The sequence below is a fragment of the Mirounga angustirostris genome, unplaced genomic scaffold, assembly GCF_029215605.1.
Source record: "Mirounga angustirostris isolate CCGP_5_RB_7025 unplaced genomic scaffold, mMirAng1.0.hap1 SCAF_10, whole genome shotgun sequence".
Lineage (NCBI taxonomy): Eukaryota > Metazoa > Chordata > Mammalia > Carnivora > Phocidae > Mirounga > Mirounga angustirostris.
In genome coordinates this window covers 23,489,656-23,510,665 of record NW_026991718.1, presented here as the reverse complement: position 1 = coordinate 23,510,665, position 21,010 = coordinate 23,489,656, and the positions used below count along the sequence as shown (strand labels likewise).

The 21,010-nt window shown below is 45.0% G+C and overlaps 1 protein-coding gene across 1 annotated transcript in view; it reads left to right on the top strand.

The window, feature by feature from the left end:
• Window positions 1-21,010, top strand: part of ALK (ALK receptor tyrosine kinase) — a 688,728-nt gene that overhangs the window by 352,347 nt on the left and 315,371 nt on the right. Inside the window, exon 4 of the mRNA XM_064572054.1 lies at window positions 15,952-16,153. Coding sequence (XP_064428124.1) covers window positions 15,952-16,153 — 202 coding nt within the window. The remainder of the gene's footprint in view (window positions 1-15,951; window positions 16,154-21,010) is intronic.

The following is a 21,010-nucleotide window of genomic DNA, read 5'->3' as shown; positions in this document are numbered from 1 at the left end:
ATCCTACATAAAAGTCACTGTGGTTTATTTTTCTAATTTAAAAAGTAACAGGTTCACAGAGTTGGGAAACAAACAACCCAATTAAGAATTGGACAAAGGACTTGAATAGACATTTCTCCAAAGAAGATTTACAAATGGCCAATAAGTACAAGAAAAGATGCTCAACATCACTAGTCATTAGGGAAATGCAAATCAAAACCACAATGAGATACCACTTTATACCGATTAGGATGGCTATTATTTAAAGAAGAAAAGAAAATAACAAATATTGGTGAGCATGTAGAGAAATTGGAGTCCTCATACAATGCTGGTGGGAATGTGGCTGCTGCAGGAAACAATTAGGCGGTTCTACCAAAGGTTAAACCTAGAATTCCCATATGACCCAGCAATTCCCCCAAAGAACTAAAAGCAGGGATTCCAACAGATACTTGTACACCCATGTTCATGGTGACATTATTCACAATAGCCAAAAGGTAGAAAAACCCAAATGTCCATGAGCAGATGAATGGATAAACAAAATGTGGTCTATCCATACAATAGAATACTATTCAACCTTAACAAGGAATGAAATTCTGACACATACTACAACATATATGAACCTTGAAGAAATTATATTCAATGAAATAAGCCAATCACAAAAGGACACATGTATGATTCCACTTTTGTGAGGTACCTAGAGTAGTCAAGTTCATAGAGACAGAAAGAAGTTATCAAGGGCTGGGGGAAAGTGGTAATTGGGAGCTTCTGTTTGAGATGCTGAGAAAGTTCTTGGTTGGATGGTAATGATAGTGGCACAACATTGTGAGTATACTTAATGCCACCAAACTGTACATTTAAAAATGGTTAAAATGGGGGGGTGCCCAGGGATGCCTGGGTGGCTCAGTTGGTTAAGCATCTGCCTTTGGCTCAGGTGGTAATCCCTGTGTCCTGGGATGGGGAGCCTGATTCTCCCTCTCCCTCTGCCCCTCACCCTGTTCATGCTCTCTCTCTCTCTCTCTAATAAATTTTTAAAAAAATTTTTAAATGGAAGGTGCCTGGGTTCAGTCAGTTGAACGTCCAACTCTTGGTTTCCACTCAGGTCACAATCTCAAGGTCGTGGGATCAAGCTCCACGTCAGGCTCTGCACTTGGTGGGGAGTCTGCTGAGATTCTCTCTCTCCTTCTCCCTTTGCCTCTCCCCCTGCTCATGTTCTCTCGCTTTCTCAAATAAATAAATAAATCTTTTTAAAAAATGGTTAAAATGGTAAATTCTATGTTATGTATATTTTACTACAATAAAAAATACCAAAAAAATAATACGTGCTTTGGAAAATTCAAAAAAGTACAAAAAAAATATTCTACCACCTGGGCTTACCCACTTAACCTTTTGGTGAATACCCTCAAGTATTTTCTTTTTTCATATACATACTCATATACTTATTATATTTTACTATATTGGGGTCACACTATCCTTGCTGTTTTGGCCTTGCATTTTCCATCTAGTGATAGACCGTGAACATCCTCAGTATTTCTACAGCACGGAGGTTAAGGAGGTAAGCCCTGGAGACAGACCCCCAGGTTTGTGTCCTGGCCCCGTTGCTTACTCAGCTGCCAGCTTGTTTCCTCCTCTGTGCAAAGGACATGGATAACAAAAGTACTGAGCACATAGGTTGTTAAGGGTTACATTGGTTCCTAAATACGTATTTAGTGCCTGGCACTAAATAAAGAAAGCTATGGTTTATTATTGCTAATGGTAGTTAATAATCCTCACCTGTTCTACAAGACAGGATTTTTTTTTAGTGGCTTTGTGAAGTACTTTATCACATAGCTACGCCATACATTACTTAACGAATCTCCTATGTCCAACATTTACCATTTCTAAATATTGGCTCACATAAATAATGCTAAGCGATTTTGCCAAGAAGTCTGGATATATAACTCTGTTTTTTAAAGCAGACCTGTAGAAAGGCAATTGTGAACATGCACAATTTAAGATTTTTATTCCTGTTGGTCGACTACCCCTCCAGAAAGACTGTGATATGCTGAGGAGCAAGAGAACAACTTTATCTTTAATGGCAAAAAAAATGGAAACAACCTAACTGTCTAAACTAAAGAAATAGTTTAAATGTGATGTCCACTTATTGGACTATCATACAAGTATTATAATAAATATATTTGCAAAGCCTACTTAAAAGCATAGAAAATGCCTATGATACAGTGTTAAGTGAAGGAGCAAGGAAAAATTATATTTAATAGAATTATCAATTTTAAAAATCATATGCATATGGAGGAACAAAAAAACAAGTAAAATGGAAAGTTTGCATAGTAAGACTCTAGATAAATTGTTTTCTCTTTTTTTTTTCTAAATTGCATTTAATGAACATACACAATGTTTATAATAAAAGAAAGTAATTTCACTGGGAAAGTATGATTTGTCCCTATCTTTGAAGCTATTATTGAAATTTAGCTTCACATTGCAAGTAGATCTTTAAATAAGCCTCCATAGTAATGAAGCCCATATTTCAATTTTCTGGCTGAAAATTTTTCAGATACAAAGTCACCTTCTTGACCTTATCTATATATTCAATGACTGTGGTGCTTGGAGATTTTTACTGTATGGTACTGGAATCAGCAGCAAGATCAGCAGATGTTATTTCCCAAAGGAAATGAATCTAACAGGACTCTGGAAGATACAGCTGCTTCTCTGTCACCCAAACAGAGCCCAGCTGCTTTCGTGAGGGCTGTAATCCAGGGAAAGGCCCTAAATGTTCAGTCATCTGCATGGATCTCCCAGCCTCTGGGCCACTTAGTCTGCACCACGTTGAGCTGATAGGCAAGTTAATTGATCTCTCTGAGCCTCCGTTTCCTCATCTAAGAAGTGGATATAATGCTCATATACCTACTTACTAGGTTGTTGTGAGATCAAGTGCAATAAATCTTACAAGATGTTAACTCAGTGCCTGGGACATGTTAGGCACGCATTAAATGTTAGCCATCATTATACTTACCATCCTACATCTATATTCACTCACTGTTTTTTTTTTTTTTTAAAGATATTATTTATTTATTTATTTGACAGAGAGACAGCACAAGTAGGCAGAGTGGCAGGCAGAGGGAGAGGGAGAAGCAGGCTCTCTGCTGAGCAGGGAGCCCAATGCGGGGCTCGATCCCAGGACCCTGGGATCATGACCTGAGCTGAAGGCAGCTGCTTAACCAACTGAGCCATCCAGGTGCCCCTTCACTCACTGTTTTTAAAGATAACAGTGAAGCCTAGGGAGATGTGATTTGTTGTAGTTTAATGGGAAGAGCCATGGATTTGGAGTCAGATGACCCGGATCGTAATAGTGGTTGAAGCACTTACTCATTTAGTGGCCGAGGGCACAACACTTAATCCTTAGAGTAGTAGTGCTGTCCAAGAGAAATATAATAGGAGCCAAAAATGTAATTTTGGATTTTCTAGAAAACACATTACAAAAAGCATGATTTTACTAAAAATAGATATTTTCTTTAACCCAATATACCCAATATTATCCAACATATAATCAATATAAAATTATTGATGAAATATTGTATATTCTTTTCCTGTATTAAATCCAGGATGCATTTTATGCTGACAGTACATTTCAACTTGGAAGCTACATATTCATCTGAAATATTTTATCTGTATCTCCTAAACTTCATAGTTGAAAAATCAGATTGACATACACAAGTTGTTCCAACATATTTTTCCAATAACCGAATCAACTGTCAGTTTTCAAATGTGGATTAATCAAAATTAAATAAAATGAAGAATTCAGTTCCTCTGCTGCATGAGCCACATTTTGAGGACTGGTGGTCAGGCTTAGCTAGCAGCTGGCATATTAGACATAGCTCCAATTGGAGATGACAGATTACTTCTCCTCCCAAAGTCACTCAGCTAATGGGAGGTGGCTCAGGGACCAGAATTCGGCCAATAGAATTTCCATATATGGACATTTGAAATTTGAACACTACTCATCTCAAGCCTTTCCATTTTATTAACTGTGACTCGCAGTAAGAAATACACTTTATACAAAAACGTGTGTGTGTATGTGTGTTTATGTATATATGTGTGTGCATGTGTGTATGTGTGTGTCTGTATGTGTGTGTATCTGTGTGTGTGCATATATCAACAGCCATTATTTCCCAAAGGAAAATTATAATGTGGATCTTTTAAAATTCCACTCTACTTTTTCCTCCTCCTGATTTCCTCCTCTTTCTCCTTCTCCTCCTCTTTATTTAATGCTGGTCGTGACCCACTAAAGTGATTTCATGGCCCACTAATGGGTTATAAACCACAATTTGAGAAACACTGATCTTAAGAGTCTAAATTTCCAGGCATCTTAAAAATTGATTTGTTTTTTTTTTTACTTTTTTAATTGTTGTGTTAATCACCATACAGTACATCATTAGTTTTAGATGTAGTGTTCCATGATTCATTGTTTGTGCATAACACCCAGTGCTCCGTGCAGAACGTGCCCTCTTTAATACCCATCACCAGGCTAACCCATCCCCTCACCCCCCTCCCCTTGATTTGTTTTGTGTTGTAAATGATTATCCTTCTATAGCCACCAATCAGTTCAAAGGGAACAATGTTCTCCCCAATATAAATAAGAGGAATGACACCCGTCTAGATAAGATACAAGGAAAAAGATGAATTATCTGCTTTCTCTTTTCTTAATCCATTCAGCAAATACTCATTGCAGAAGCACTGTCGCTGTCGCTGGGTTAGGCACTAACAGCTGGCCCGACACAGCCAAGATCCCTGCTCACGGAGTCAGCTACATGGCTCCCGAAGCCCTTGCTACAGGGGCTTAGCCAAAGAAAGATCTTGGATGCTTTGTTTTATTTTTCCCGTAAGAAGACCAGAGACAAGCCATGGCGCAGATGTCCAGCAACCCCATTAGTGACTCAACTCCCTTTCCATTCAACGTGCTCTTGCTTGTCATTTTATAGTCATGAGACTGCTGCCACCTGGCCAGGTCTTCTGTCTGTGTTCCAGGCAAGAAAAAGAAAGAAGCGTTGGGGGAGGGGGGATGTCTCAAAATTCTCCAGCACATAGGGTTGCCAGATAAAACACAGGATGTCCAGTTAAATGTTTCAGAGAAACAACAAATAATGTTTTCAGTCTCAGCATGACCCATGCGGTATTTGAGACATATTTGTACTGAAAACATTATTCACTATTTATTAATACAATTCACATTTGACGGGATGTCTTGTATCTTTATTTGCTAAGTCTGGCAACCCTCTGAGCACACTTCTGCTTACAGTTCACTGGCCAGACTGTGTCACACGGCCACTCCTATCTGTCAAGAAGGCTGGTGAAATCTAGTCATTTTTGAACTTCCAGTCTCAATAAAAGAGAAAGGCAAGTGAGAAGGAAGTTGGTCAGAGAGTTGAGTTGAGTGAGCCCACCTACAGCATCTGCTACAGGTCAGGTCCCCTCTGGACTTCCTTGTAGACCATAGTAGGAAATTTGGATTTTAATTCATGGTTGGTGGGAAGCTATTGGCGAGTTTTGAACAAGGGAGTGACTAAGTCTATTTAAGAAGATGGCTTTGGCTATGTGTGCAGAATGGAAGGGGGGAAGGTAAGCGAGAAGTGGGAAGACCAGTTGGAAGAAACCCAGCTTGTTCTAGAACCTTTGAGAACTCCGCCTAGCCATCCTGCCATGCCCCTCCTGCCTCAGACAGGCCCCTCGCTTTCCTACATGTGAGTTCCCTCTTCTGAAAAACAAAGATTTGGACGGGGTGTTCTCTTGGTGCTTAATGCAGCATGCCCAGAGTGGCATGCAGGTGACATGGTGGCCTTCTCTTGCTTTTCGGACACGTAGCTTGGTTGTCAATGTTGGCCCACGTTTTGTACTCCTTCAACAGAGGAGTGTCTGAGAGCCATGGTACATGGAACATCAGAACTTAAGATCATGAAGCTAAGATCCTGTGAGACTCCCACAAGGAAATGGGTAAAAAATTGCTTTTTAAATTTTTAATTTAAAAAATAATCAATGAAATGCATAGAAAAGGTAATAAAATCTGCTACCTCTTAGCAAAAATTTTAAAAAGTAACATGGACAATTTTTATACCCTGACATCTGGGACTTGAAGCAAAAGTTGAATAATCTGATTCTAGAGCTAAGAACCAATGTGGATAAGGGAAAACCTGATTTCATGCTTCTCTCCCTCCAAAGTGGATTTTGTTACGACAAAGGCACTTTGGTCCCCTAACTGCCTCCCTTTCCTACCCCGCCTGCAGCAGATAATTTTCTCTCTCCTTCCTCCTGCTTCTCATTGAATTAAATCAATTGTTTAGTTTTCATTTGGCTTCTCCTTTCTCCCTCTCATCAGATCAAGTGCTTTTCTATTTTCCTTGAGGATTACCAAAATGAGCTCTTAGGGAAAAAAAGGTTTCTCAGCACTTTAGCTTCTGTTCCTTCTATTTATTTGCTTTGCATTTTATTATCTTTTTTTGCTGACACCCCAGGACACACACGCAGTATGTAGAGATTATTGGCTTTTTCCCTTTCTCCTAAACGAAACCTGTTGGTTAAAAAAAATGTGTGTCTCCCAGAAAGATTTATTCTTTTTAAGAGGGCCAGAGATCTAATGAGGGATCTGTATAAGCACGCACACATACACACAGATATACGCCCTTATATAGCTATTTATATACATGCACACACAAATCTACGCATACTTACTATACACACACACACAAGCATGAATTCTTTTCGCCTTAATAAACTTGGACCTGAGAGGGAGTTTGCAGAACTCCACCAAACATGCAAGCGTACTGCGACTTTAGGCTACAACTGAACTCATAGTGTTAAGATTAATAATACTGTCAAGGAAAATCAACTCCCCCTACCTCCTTTCCCTCCCTTAATGAGCATACTTGGTTTTTCTCATCATTTGATCTCAAAAACTGATACCATTTCTCTTCAGAGTGCTTTGCAATGAAGGGGCAGTAAAGCAATACATTTAAGTGCTGGTGGTGGATCATCACAGCAGAGATGGTCAAGGTGCCCAGGGCTGTGTCCTACCACAGCCCAGCAGCCCTCTCTGGAGCCCAGCCATACCCCTTCCCCCTACTGGATTGAGTGTCCTCCCCTGCAAGGTGAAAGGTGGTGCTTGATGACCCTCAAGAGCTCTAGGTCTTTGAAGTTCTGAATTCCTAAGTTAACCCACCATTAGGCCAAGCACCCCAGTGGGGATAATCCCACCTATTCCTTCCTCTAAATTTCAAAATTCTGTGCTAAAACCTGAAACCTGAGTTGAGGGTAGGGTAGCAGAATTTGAATTTGAAAAATAAACAATAAGGGAACTCTTAATGTAGTACCAGTGTGCTTTGGCCACTTTGTAAGATTACATGAGCAGAGGAGACCTTCACATACTGCCCAGCCACTGGGAACCACCATAGGCCACCATAGGCCCCCACGAGTGATTTCTAAAGGAGAACTCATCTGTCCGGGTCCCACCAGCCCACAACTTGGTCTTTGACCTCTGCGCGTAGTTAGATGATAGGCTTGAGACCATCTGCTTGGCCTAGTCCTCAGAGTTGTCATAGTACAAAGAAAGGAAAGTGAGGTCTGGGGCAACAGGGTGTCTCGCCAAAAACATCACGGACAGGTGGGGACTGGAGCTTCCATTGGAAAGGGAGTCTGAGAACCTTGCTTCCAATTCCAGACCCACCACTGATCTGCAGTGTGACCTCGGGCAAGTCGTTCACTTCTTTGCTTCTTGGTTTTCTCCCCAGTACAGCCAGGGGGTAAGCTTCGTGACCACCACATTTGTCTCTAGCTCTGACATTCTAAAGCTGGATGTGGAATGTAGCGCTTTTAAATCTGATCAGGTAGAGAGACCTACACGGTAACTCAGGAGCCTCTCCAGAAGCAGGATTCTGCCACGAGGAGATCTGTTCTTGATGAGATGACAGTTTAAAGTCAGACAAACCAAGAAGACTTAAGATTTAAGAGATGCTTGAGATACAGATAGATCATTCGCCTTCTACACTACCTTCTTTTCTTTTTTCATTTTTTCCCCCTTTCTTTCTACAATCGGTCTCTAAAGCAAAAATACATTGGAGGCGGGTTTCCGAGCACATTCCATGGTACGTTATACACAACAGCAAAAGAGTTCTGTACCCAAAGGAATTTGGGTATCTTAATTTTATGTTCTACTCTTAAAGAGTCATGACTCTTTGGCATAGTAAGGTTCTAAGAAGCCCTGCAGTGGAAGAGACTGTTTCCTTTTGTTTGACCCAGTAACCTTCCAACCTACTTGATCCCAGAGCTTTCCCATGATACCTGTCAGCCCCCTATGGGGCTGGTATTCTGTGGCATGTACTCTGGGGACAGCACAGCATTATCCCCCGACACCACATCTAGTGGCCTGTGTCTGTATGAGGCCTGCATGGGTCATATTGTACACCTTCTATCCGTATTCCAGCCCATTTAACTTCTGTTGCTCCTTAGGTCCCATCTAATATGAACGGCATCATGATCAATCAAATGAGTGATAGCTTATAATAATGATTTAACAGTTTAATTGCAACATGGACAATTAGCCAATGGTGGCAGAATGCTGTGTGATTTATTGAGACAGAAGTCTGTCCATCTACACATCTGTTTACTGATGTTCTTATTCAAAGAATATGATTAAGAGGCTTCTGGTTCAGGATGGTGGGTTACACACACGCATGTCTCCTTCTGTCCTGAAATACCACTCAAGTGATGATCAAGGAAGGGATAAATTCTGACTAGCAAACAGAACCAGAGGAAAACCATGAACGATTTTAAGAGCACAAGGCTGGTGATGGAGGAACTGAAGCAGTCATAGCTGAAAAGATGCAGGGAGAGTTTAGCACAGAGGAGGGAGCCCATCTGCTGGGAGGCACCACAGCCGAGTAGTGATAAGGGATGCTCCAAAAGGATGGAACAGAGTGAAATTCCTCTGGAGTATGGTTCCCCATATGTCTCCACCCCCTTTCAACCCCAGGTTTCCAGACTAAAGGTAGCAGGATATTTAACTGCAGGGGAAAGGAAAAGGGAGTTCATCTCTAAAAGTTCAGGTGCTAAGACTGCTAGCAGCAGTGTTCATGCCCAGAGTGGTGTGTCCATCCTGCTGTCATTGGGGAGTGGGCACCAGCAGAGTGGCATGGCCCTGACACCTGCCATCAGGCAGTTCTGACAGAGAGAGCAAGCACCATCTATGTGCGCTGAAGTCCCTATCAGCATTCCTTGTCTCTCCTGTTTAAATATAAGGTGCTGATCCAGGATCACCCAGCCTATGAATGGCCCAGCAGAATGAAAAAGAAATATTGGGGTGCCTGGGTGGCTCAGTCGGTTAAGCATCCGGCTCTTGGTTTGGGCTTAGGTTGTAATCTTAGAATCCTGGGATCAAGCCCTGTGTCAGGCTCTGCGCTCAGTGTGGAGTCTGCTTGGGATTCTCTGTCCCTCTCCCTCTGCCCCTCCCCACACAAACACACTTTCTCTTTCTAAAATAGATAAGTAAATCTTTTTAAAAAGAAGAAAAAAAGAAAAAGAAATATCAACATAAAAAAATGGATCCCAGAGAAAACAAGGATAAATTAGGTAACAGAGGTTAATTTGAAAGATAAAGGTCTTCAGAAAAATTTTAGGCTGAGCAGAGGGGAGAATGAAGGCATCAGAGAAATAATAAAACAAATTTATTAGAGATGAAAGAGGAGTATGTTTTCTGAGTGAAAGAACCCACCAAATGCCAGGAAGAATTTTTATAAAGATCTGTACCTAGATACATTGTATTGAAATTTTAGCAACTCAATGTTAAAAAAAAAAGATCTTGAGGGGCACCTGGGTGGCTCAGTTGATTAAGCATCTGGCTCTTGATATCACCTCAGGTCTTTATCTCACGGTGGTGAGTTCAAGCCTCACACTGGGCTCCACACTGGGCGTGGAGCCTATGGTAAAAAAAAAAATCCTGAAAGCCTCCAAGAATAGCAATAAAGCTAGCCTCAGACTTCTCCTCAGTCACACAGATGCTAGACAACACTGAAGCAAGACCTTCAAACTTCTGAAGCAATATTTCTAATCTAGAGACTATAGCCAGAAAAGCTGTCAACCAAGTGTGAAGACAAAATAAAAATATTTCAGATATTCAAAGATTCACAATGAGTTTCCCCTGAGGAAGTTTCCTAAGGATGGTAGGACTGATGGAAGAATGCCAGTGAAAATAAATTCCAGAATAATGCTCTGCAGGAAGCCCAGAAAGCAGCTGGTCCAAATTAAAACAGGAAATCAGTGTCTTTGAGAAGAAGGGAGAGATTTTTCAAGGATTATATAAAGGTGTTGGTGATATGGTGTAAAAGACAGATGGAAAATAAATAGAAAAAAGAAAGAAAGAAGGCAGATATAAAATAAAAGAGAACAGCAACTAGAAATTTCCAGAAAGACAAACTGCACAAGAAAGTCTGGGCTCAAACATGAGGCAAATTAAGACAGAGAAAGAGAGAATATTCATTTGATCCTGATGCTAGAAACATTCTTCATGAAGTAGAAATGTGTTGTTTGGACCTAAGGAGAAGATCACAAATATAACCCTTCTTCACTGCACTGGAAAAATATACAGTCATCAGTATATAAGCTCTACTTACTGATTGTCAAAGTTTAGCATCAACTTGTAAACTAAACACAAGACTTAATCACTCTTAGGCAATGTTGACAATGTGAGGAAAAGCCCAGCCGACCTGGAAGGTGGACGCGGGCAAGGAAGGTGTGGAGAAGGACAGAAGGACTAACAGCCATCTTCTAGTGAGGAGAGCCAGGAAATAGTGTATAAAGCTGATGGAACAAGTAATACATTTGCCATGGAAATTTAAAAAGGCAAATAATAAAAAGAAAAACGGGATTTAAAAAATCAAGAATTAGAAGAAGGGGTAGAGTACCATTTTTTTAACTGTCCCATGGATGTAAGGAGCCTAAAGTTGTTGCCTCAACAAGTAACAAGATGATCGCCATATTTAGAATCCTGAAGGCGGCCACCAAAAGAACTTAGAAATCTTAAAAATGTTTCTGGGACTTGGAGAGAGGAGCAGGATTGGGGGATAGCTTTAAAAAATTATCACGTGCCCTCCTTAATACTGCATGGAGCACTGGGTGTTATAGGAAAACAATGGATCGTGGATCACCACATCAAAAACCAATGATGTATTGTATGGTGACTAACATAACATAATAGAATTTAAAAAAATTATTACTACGTTCAGTTCTGGACTGACTTCTGGCCATGTGCATATATTTTTTTGACTTTTTGAAGTCACTGAGTACCTGCCCTGTGGCAGGCATTGTGTTAAATACCAGATACTCAGAGGTGGTACCAGCCTTGTAGCAGAAGCGCCTACAGAAACAGATGATGCAAGTTTAGGAGCCCTTCCTTGGGATGTGTTTGTGGAAATTGGAAGAGAGGAAGCAGGGCAGGGAATCACAGTTCACAGTGTATTTGGCCAACCGACTGAGACTGTTGGTATAGAGCTGCCACAGAGGTGACTTAGGACAAGCCTTTAGGACTTGGGGCTTGGAGACTTGACATGGTTCCTTTAGAATGATAATATTCTAGGCAGGCAGATAGAATTACTGACAGTTTGGAGCTGGGAGGGTCCTTGGAGAGATCTATCCAACCCTTTCATTTTATAGACAAAGCAGGCTTGGTCATGGCAGACCTAGTCTTCCTGACTCAGTCCTTCTGATTGCAAGTTTAGTGAGAGCTAAAAGGAGCTTCCCATTGAGACATCCCTGGAAGCACAAAAGCAACATCTATCACGGACCTACGGAAGCTAGGCACTGTACTGGCCACGTCACGCATGTTATCTAACTTAATCTCTACAACAGCCATGTGAGATAGGCTGGACACATATTACAGTCGAGCAAACTAAGGTTTAAAGAGTTTAAATCATTTGTCTGAAGCTTAGAACTAGAGAGACAGAGAGCCTGGATATGAATGAGCCTGTCTGACTCCAAGGTTCATGCCCCTTGGTTTCTGGCCCATAATTTGCCCCCTGCTGACTGAGATAAGACTTACACATCCCTATAGTGGTGACCAACATAAAAAATAATGGCCATTCCATATTTAATCATTGAACATATCAACGTGATCCACTAATAAGGGAAACATGATCCTGGAACTGTCTAAGCAAGGCTCTTTGATCTGCTTCTCCACTCCCCCATGGCCCAGCCTGGGGGAGGGTCTGTGAGCTGCCAGGCCATCCTTCTTGATTAGAAGGGACCCCAGGAGCCTCTGAGTAGCCCCAAGCTATTCTGAGCAAAATAAACAGGAAACGGAAAAGAGGGAGGGGAGACAGAAATGCTCACTGACTTTAAAAGATTTATACTGACAATATCCCAAGGAGCTTATGAAGTGTATTTTTTCCTTTTTCCTTTTTTTTTTTTTTTTTTTGGAGAGAGGAAAACTCCTGATGAAGAGATAGCTCTCAACTAGAGTTTCATTGACAGTGAAAATACTTTAAGCTCAGGCTTTTATTGCTAGTCCGGTGGCACAAAACAAAATTCATATAAACATCATCTCACATATTAGAACTGGAAAAATAATCCATCTTCCAGTCAACTTTGAAAGAGTCCCGTTATTGAGCTCCTGAATTACAAGGACAGAGTTTACATATGTTCCTACCCTCAGGAGGGAGGAAGAGTGGTGCAGGGGGAGCCCTAAGCCTAGCACCTGATTCAGCTTGATTTTCTCCCGCTGGGAACTTGAGTTTCCCCTGGGGGATGTGTGTGCACACACTCACATAATCCTTCTGAGAAGAAGGAGAACATTTCCTTTCTTTTGCCCACATTCCATCCCTCATAGCTCAAAAACTGGGTTTCAGTATGACATTCCACCAACTTGAAAACATTAGAGTAGGGTCTCAGACCAGGGTCCAGTTGCTGCTCCCTTACATGTGACAGGCTGGCTCCATCCTAACCCCAGACCATGCCCCAAAGCTTCTGGAGCAAGACTATGCCGCCCAGAGATGCTTCCAGGACTCTCACCTGCTCTGGACAGACACACACTCATCTGGTATTGGAAACCCCAGGTGATCCCAGAGTCCGTCCCCAACATGGCACTTTTGCTTACAACAGTAACAACCTAAACACATCCCATTGGCATTTAGCCACAGCCTTTCCTCGTATGACTGGTGCTATAGGATGAGGTCGGGTCAGTATTGACCCCCACCTTTCCCCCACCATGCCAGATTCATCTTCCTGAAGCACCACTCTGATGACCTCACTCTCCTCCTCAAAAACCTTTTCCAAAAATAAAGTTGAATACCTTCAGCCAGGAATTAAAAGTCCTGTATGGTCTGCTCCCACCCCCACTGCCCTAGCCTTCCTTAGGCCCCAGCCTTGTCTTCAGCTGCCTGTCTGCAACCCAGTGCCACTACGCACTTCCTACATTTATGCCTTTTCTCTTCTTCCCTCATCTCCCATACGGCCGGTTCTGCCAATATCTTTGTCTTTCTCTCCCTGTAAGACCTAGCTCAGAGGTCATCTTCTTTATGACTCTTCCCAACTGAACCCAATGTCTGCTTCCCAGAGCCTCTGAAAGTGCTTCACCTGTATGTGTCTTATGACTTTATAACCTCTACTTTTGATGGCAGTTATTACAATGACCTCATCCCCCTTGTGGACCTCGAGTTCCAGAACTGTGTTCTGGTTTCTGTCTCTGTCCCCAGAGCAGAGCCAGTGCTTGGATGTTTGCTCAACACTGGCATCCAGGAAATGAAATTTGAGGGCAAGAAAGAGTGAGGAAGGGAGCTAGTGAACAAATGGATTTGGTCCAGCACCCAACTGCCTGTATTTCTCTCTTCTTCACCCTCTGAGTGCCTGAGCCCTACAGCTTGACCACAATGCACACTGATCGTATTTTAGGATAAGGGATACAGTGGGATAATGAGAAATATACAAGGGAAGGAGCCCTGGTTAGAAGTCCAGACACCTGGACTCTGGTCTGGAATTTCAAGTCAAGATGTTGGACACGTCATTTCCCCATTCTGACCTGCAGTCTGCTTCTCTAGAAAAGCCAGCACATCATATTAGATGATCTTTAAGTCCTTTCTAATTCTGAGTTTTTGATTCTACTCCCTTTCTTCTACCTCTGTGCCCATGACGAGAATATCTCCCCCATTGTAAAACAGGGTCATAATACAGATTATTTACTGAGGTTTGTTGAGCCCTTTTCACTGGTCTATCTGCCATGCTGAAACATTCCAGCAATCACAGAGGGTTCAGCTTCTAGTGCTTACCCCAGGTCCCCAGTCCTGCTCAGAAACAGTCTTGTGCTGACCTCATCCTGATTATAACTGGAAGTCACATTTCTGTACTTCCAGAATTTTGCAGATCTCTAGTTCCTGACATAATACCTTCTCCTTGAAGAATGCTTCTGGTAGGGATCCCTTCTTTTCATCTGCATCATTCCCTACCCCTGACTGCTAGTTCATTTAGCTACATGGTCAATTGGGTTGTCTGTAGGAGACCAGTTTGAAGCACTCAGGAGTGATTTCAGAAGGCTGAGCACTCATTAGCTGGTTCACACTGGAGGGACTGGGGATCTTGCAATAGGCTTCCAATGCATCAAATGGTCCAAAACTTCAGGGCAGAAGTGTGGCAAATAAAATTAATGCATCCGAAGGCATGCCCGCAACAATAAAATGGCGCTGTGCTCTTATGCTAACAGTAAGCCCATGAATATAGGTTTCTTATAGATCACTTGGCCCGTGCTACTGGAATTAGGCTTGGCTTGCCCCCGAGGGAGACTCTGCCGCACGCCGGCACCAGGGGGATTTGTAGGGCTTTCCTTGTGGAGACCAGTTACAAATTCACATGACTCATAGACTCAAGAGCTGAAATGGATCTTAAGAGATTATTGAGTTCAGCCAACCCTTCTCACCCTGTTTTGTAAACAAGGAAACCGAAATCTGAGAAAGTTAATGCTTTGCGCAAGATCACTCAGCTAGTAACCAAAGGATCAGCGATCAGGAGCCGTGAACGTGTGCCCCACATGCTGCCTCTCCAAGCCACCCACCTCTCAAGGGAAACCTTGAACTGGTCCGAACTATTTGAGATTGTAGAGCCAACCCATACATTCCAGGGAAACTCTGAGTCAGCCATAAATTGAGTGCCAAGTTGGCTTGAATGTGCTATGGGGAACTTGGGTCAGCTTTTATTGGAACTGTGACCTGTCGGGAGGCCTGAGAAGCCCCAGAGTGTGGCCTGGCTCGTGGGGCATGGAAACACCCTACATGGATGTTGCCAAGATGCCACTGATGTCCTTGCTCCACTCTTGGCACATTTACAGAGGCGGTGACTGCCAAGGCCGTCCCTGCAGACCAGGATGTAAATCCAGCAGAATGTCTTAGCACCTAGGTTACTCTTTGGGGATTAGGTAATACCTCCTCTTTTTCTCCAGTTTCCTGTGAGACTCCATTAGTTGTGCCTGTTAATAGGCTCGCAAAGAATCTGTAGCTATCTTCTCTGCTTTAACTTAGAAGACAGTTGAAGTCAAATAACTGATTATTTAATAGGGTCCTTCCTCTCTGCACAAAACTGGGTAAAGAACTCTCCATGCTTATCTCAAGTGATCCTTATAACCACCCTGTGAAGTAGGCATTTTCATTCCCATTTTACAGATGAAGAACCTGAGACTCAAGGACATAGATCTAGTTAATAGGGGAGCTAAGGTGAGAACCTTAGTCTGCCTGACTCTAAAGCCCAAGTCCTGAATTACCTCTTGCTTCAGGCTTTGCTTTTCACAGAGATAATCTAAGAAAGGGGGAGGAGGGCTGGGTGTATGTGAAGAAGGTGAGAAAGGCCTCCAGCATTTGCTGACTTTGGTGCCATTGGTCTCTATACCCTGCCGTGGAGATGCTGCTGGTCCTCCTGTCTGGCCACACCCGCAGAGTCACCCTCTCTGTCTTTTGCCAGGCTCCTTCCTCCTCCTCAACACCTCCGCGAACTCCAAGCACACCATCCTGAGCCCATGGATGAGGAGCAGCAGTGAACACTGCAGGCTGGCTGTGTCCGTGCACAGGCATCTGCAGCCTTCTGGGAGGTATGTCGCCCAGCTGCTGCCCCACAACGAGCCTGGAAGAGAGATCCTCCTGGTACCCACTCCGGGAAAGCATGGGTAAGTCCTTCCCCATGTTCAAAACCGATTCTATGAAAGGCCATTTGGCTTTTGGCTGCAAATTTCCAGAGTCTGTGACATCTACTTAAAACTCACAATCGTCCTTTAATGGGTAGGGTCCAGATTGAGCCATTACTGCTAATATTCCCAAGGTAGTGTCTCGGGCACTGATCTGTGGGGCCCTCTGGCCGCCCAGGCTGGTGGTCCTTCCAGAGGCCAGAAGACCAGCTGGCAGAGTGGGCCTTTAATGAGTGGGTGTTAAAGATGTTTATTTCCCAAAGTACAGACGGAGCCAAGAAGAAAACAGCCAAGGGGAGTGTTAAAAGGCCAAAATGAAAGTAATTTAATATGCTGGAAACTGGGTTTTTACCTTCCATGGCAGGAAGGGAAAGAGCAAACTGCTGTAACCACCCAAGCAGGTCCTGCGGGAGTGTGGGACCTCAGAGCAGAGAATTGGTCAGGGATGCCACAGTGGTATCAATTCAGTGGAGGTTGGGACAAGCTTCGTTCCAGAAGCTCTAAGGCTTACAGAGTCCTGAAGTCACACCAGATGCCCATATCAGTGAGCTCAAGCTTCTCGGAGATACCCACTTGCTTACTCAGTGATCCACTAAGCCTCCAGAAGTAGTGACATTGGGAAGCAAACCTGAACCAGGGTGTCTCTGTGCATACCTATTTTCCTTATTCCATAAGAATAAATACCATCATAAGACCCCAGTTTTGGGGTGCCTGGGTGGCTCGGTCGTTAAGCGTCTGCCTTCGGCTCAGGTCATGATCCCAGGGTCTTGGGATCAAGCCCCGCATCGGGCTCCCTGCTCGGCAGGAAGCCTGCTTCTCCCTCTCCCACTCCCCCTGCTTGTGTTCTGTCTCTCACTGTCTCTCTCTCTGTCAAATAAATAAATAAAGTCTTAAAAAAAAAAACAGTTTTGAGGAGCCCCCGATCTGAATATTATTGTAATCAACAAGAGTGAGACATATTTCTTTGTGATATGTTTACAGAAGAAAGACCTCAAATTTCTGTCTAAGCTTAGACTTAGCTTCCCTCTAAGAAGATACCTTTCCAAAGAGTCCCATCTGAACAGTGATGTTACCCATCCTTCACCTCCATGGTGTGCTGGGTGAGGAGGGGAGAGCACCTGTCTACTGCTCTTCCAACAAAGCTCTGTGGCCTCCTTAGTAAGTTCTTGAAGGTCTCTACCCTACTCTCCTACCACTGACCTGCCTGTATGTAGTTATGCTTCAAAGAATACAAGCTGCTACCATCCCAGCAGGAGGGAAGCCTTGGCTTCAAGAAGGATGCTGTCCCGGTACCTAAACTCCTCTCCATCTTCTTGCCTCTGAAATGCCTCCTTGGGCTCTGTGGGAGGGTCCCAGCACCAAGTGCCTCTTGCTCGGTCCACCGGAAGTTAGGAATGTTGGGCGTCTGTTTTGGATGAGCTGTCCTCTGGGCCAAACTTCCCTCCAGCATGGCCTTCCTTTCTCATGAGAAGGCCAGATGGTAAGGCCTCCCACCCGTGTGCAGGGCGGCTGTTGGCCTCGGCCACAGCGTCATCCTGCAGGCGTCTGCCCAGCCTCATGAGCTGTTTATTCTGACTTCTGCCATCAGCACCGAGCCCGGCAGAGACCCGACGGTGCTGCTCGGGGCTGCCGAGACTTCACACCGTCAGTCTGTTCAAGTGTGTGGTTGGGGGCTGGACCCGTTGATGTCATAGGCAGAAGTGGAGTTCAGAGTCTCCCTGAAATACAGGCTGAGAAGGTGCATGCGTGTGAAGGAAGGGCGCCAGAGGGATTTCAGCACCTCCTGAGCAGCAGAGCCTAGTCCCCTGGATAGCACGGGCGGGAGACCAGAGCCCATCTGTACGACGAGCCATGGGGGCTTGCAAAGCTGTTTCACCTCTTATCTTCCCATGCTTGCAACTACTCTGTGAGTTCCCATTTAACAGACGAGAAAACTGAGGCAGGGAGTGGAAATAGGACGTGATAGGGCCCAAAGTAGACTCCAGGTCTCCCCTTTCCTCATTCCTGCACTTCCCAGGAAACACGTAGCCTCTCAGCAGGAACTCAGGGCGAAAGGAGTGGGTTCAGGAAAGAGGACGTGGACGGTGACAGAATCCTGCAACAAGAGATGACCTAGATTCTTTGGTGCGTCCAGACAGATGAGCACAGGGGGCGTGTGCCCTTCACAGAGAGTGAGAATAAGGAGAGGAAGGCCGCACGGTGCGGGCAGGCCGTGATCCCCGCCTGAGGCCGCCATTGCTATCAGTCTGCAGGTCCACCCTCCTGGCCATTGCATCACACTCCCGAGGCGACTCTTCCATCACCAGAGTTGGCCTGCCCCCTCGAGAGTGGGAGTTGAGGCAGGAGACGGGAAGCAGGTGTGCTGGGGCAAGCCCCCTGACTTAGCTCTGCCTGGGGCCGCGTCTACAGGGGCTCCGCCTCAGTCTGGGCTCCATGCGTCTGCGGGCAGGCGTGCTCTCACCCAGCCCTGGCAGAGCCCTCTTGGAGCTTGAGGATGAGCAGGAGTGAGTCCAAACCGAAACTAAAGCTGCTGGAGCCAACCTCACCACCTCTAACCAAATCAATGGAGTGAGGATGGAAGGTGGCAGCTGAAGGGGCAGGCCAGAGACTGCCCTGCCACCCAGAGGCACTCCGCGGCCCAAGCCATCTTGGCAGGCCACAGGGCACGGGCACTTGTCCAGTACCTCATAGGGCTCCTGGCATTTGTGTTGAGCTGGATCAGGGTTGCTCAGCCTCAGCACTATTGACATCTGAGACCAGAGAATTCTTTTTGTGGGCACCATCCTGGGCCTGGCTCCCCAGCTTCCCAGGCCTCTACCCACTCGACGCCAAGAGCACCTTCCCTGGTTACGGCAACCAAAATATCTCCAGACATTGCCAGATGTCCCCTGTGGGTCAAAATTGCCCCCACTGAGAACCACTGAAATAGCTAGAGCATTTTGGAGCTGGGAGGATCCCTGAGATTTACCTGGTTCAACCTTGTCAATTCACGGGGGTGGGGACTGGGGCCCAAAATGGGGAGGGGACTTGCCCCATGTCACATGATGAGTATCAGTATTGGTCGACAAGGGTCTTGAGCCCTATACACCAACCAGTGTACTAGGTCCTGGGTTACAAAGATGTATAAGGCCCAGTCTCTATGCTCGAGTAATAGTGACTACTGCTAACAGTTATTAACACTTCCTAGATGCGATAACCAGTCAACACTGTGCCCTTTATGTGCATTTTCTTATTTAATACTCGACAACACAGTGAAGCAGGTACTGTTACTATCTTCCATTTCACAGATGAGGAAGTGCGGTGAGGTCAAATAACCTTCTCCGAGGCCACCGGCTAGACGGGTCACGGGGGGTCTGAACCCAGCCAGCCTGACTTCAGACTATTTTTGCCCGTTGCTAGAAGAGCTCAGTTAGGCCATGGTGGTGCGGCAGAAAAATTAGCATGCTGGGAGTCAAAGCCCTGAATTTAGGAGCCAGTGTACCATTCAGTAGTCAGTTCGGGGAACGATGATTCACTGGGTACTTCCTATATGTTGGGGACCGTCCAGGTGCCAGAGATACAAAAGGCCAGCCTTTGATGGTCCTTAGGAGGATGTTCCATGAATGAGCTCTAGGACTTCAGGGGAATCCCACCCCCTAGCAAGCCTCAGTTTCCCCATCTGTGAAATGGGGATGAAGAGGCCAGCTTTGCTCTTGTGCTGTGGAGTCAAGGTGATACAAGACATAAAGGGCTTTGCACAAGCAGGATGCAAACGTGATAGGCCACTATTTAATAGCCTACCCTGCTCTGTTCTGCTCAGAATTGGGCATCAAAAAGGACTGAGACTCATCTGCTCTCCGATTATGGGGGCAGTGCCAGTCTCAAGAGTCCTTTGGTTTTGAGATCCGGGGCAGTTTGACTCCCTGAAACTCACTCCCTTTAAGATCAGAGATGACCCAGGAACACAGTGCTCCGAGTGGCGAGGGGGACAGAGTTAAATCCTGGTGGTGATGACAGTGAGGAGAAAAACACAGAACATGGTGCTTTGGGGACTGCCGTTTGCAAACCAACGTTCAGCGTTTGAGGTAACACGGGAGCAGGCTGTCATAACACAGTTGGCTGGGGAGAGCTTGACTCATGCGCGTGGGCTGAGGAAGGACAAGCCTGAGGCCACTGAGTTCCCTGGAAACCGAGTCGTGAGCACAAGGGGCCACACTGGGGAGCAGCAGCCTTCCTGGAGATGAGGGAGGCAGGGGAAGGCAGTCGGGGAGCCCCAGCAGCTGCTCCCTTCCTTGTCGCCTGGAAAACAGCCACGTACATGAGGTCTCGTGAATCACGGGGCATGAGCGCCCATGTCTGCCAAAGGCGGCCTGGCTTTGGCCGGGGTCCCCCAGGGGACACACAGTGATGAGTGCCCGGTCTGCTCATCTGCTCCTTTGTCCTGCCAGCATGGCCACAGGAGCAAGGACGCAGAGAAATGCTCGGTCCAACAGCCCAGCCCTGCTGGCCCCAGAATCCAGCAGGCCTAGGACATCTTAACTAGAAGTCAGAGGTTACAAAGTCCCCATGCATTGAATGAACATGATAATCCCTCTCTAAAGTGGTGAGCTGTGAAATGGCATAGGGAAAATGGTTTGCACCGTGCTGGCTATGGTAGGCGCTTAACACATGCTAGATGCTTCGCTGGATGCTTTTCAGCGCATCCAATCCATGGACCGGGCGCCTCCTGTGTGGTAGGTGTTGGGAATACGCAGCTGAAGATGGCATGGGCATGGCTTTCAAGGAGCATCCGGTCCAGTAAGGAAGACTCAGCATGTGCTTGTGCAGATGGCTTTAAATGGGGACCCAGAGAGATTGGGA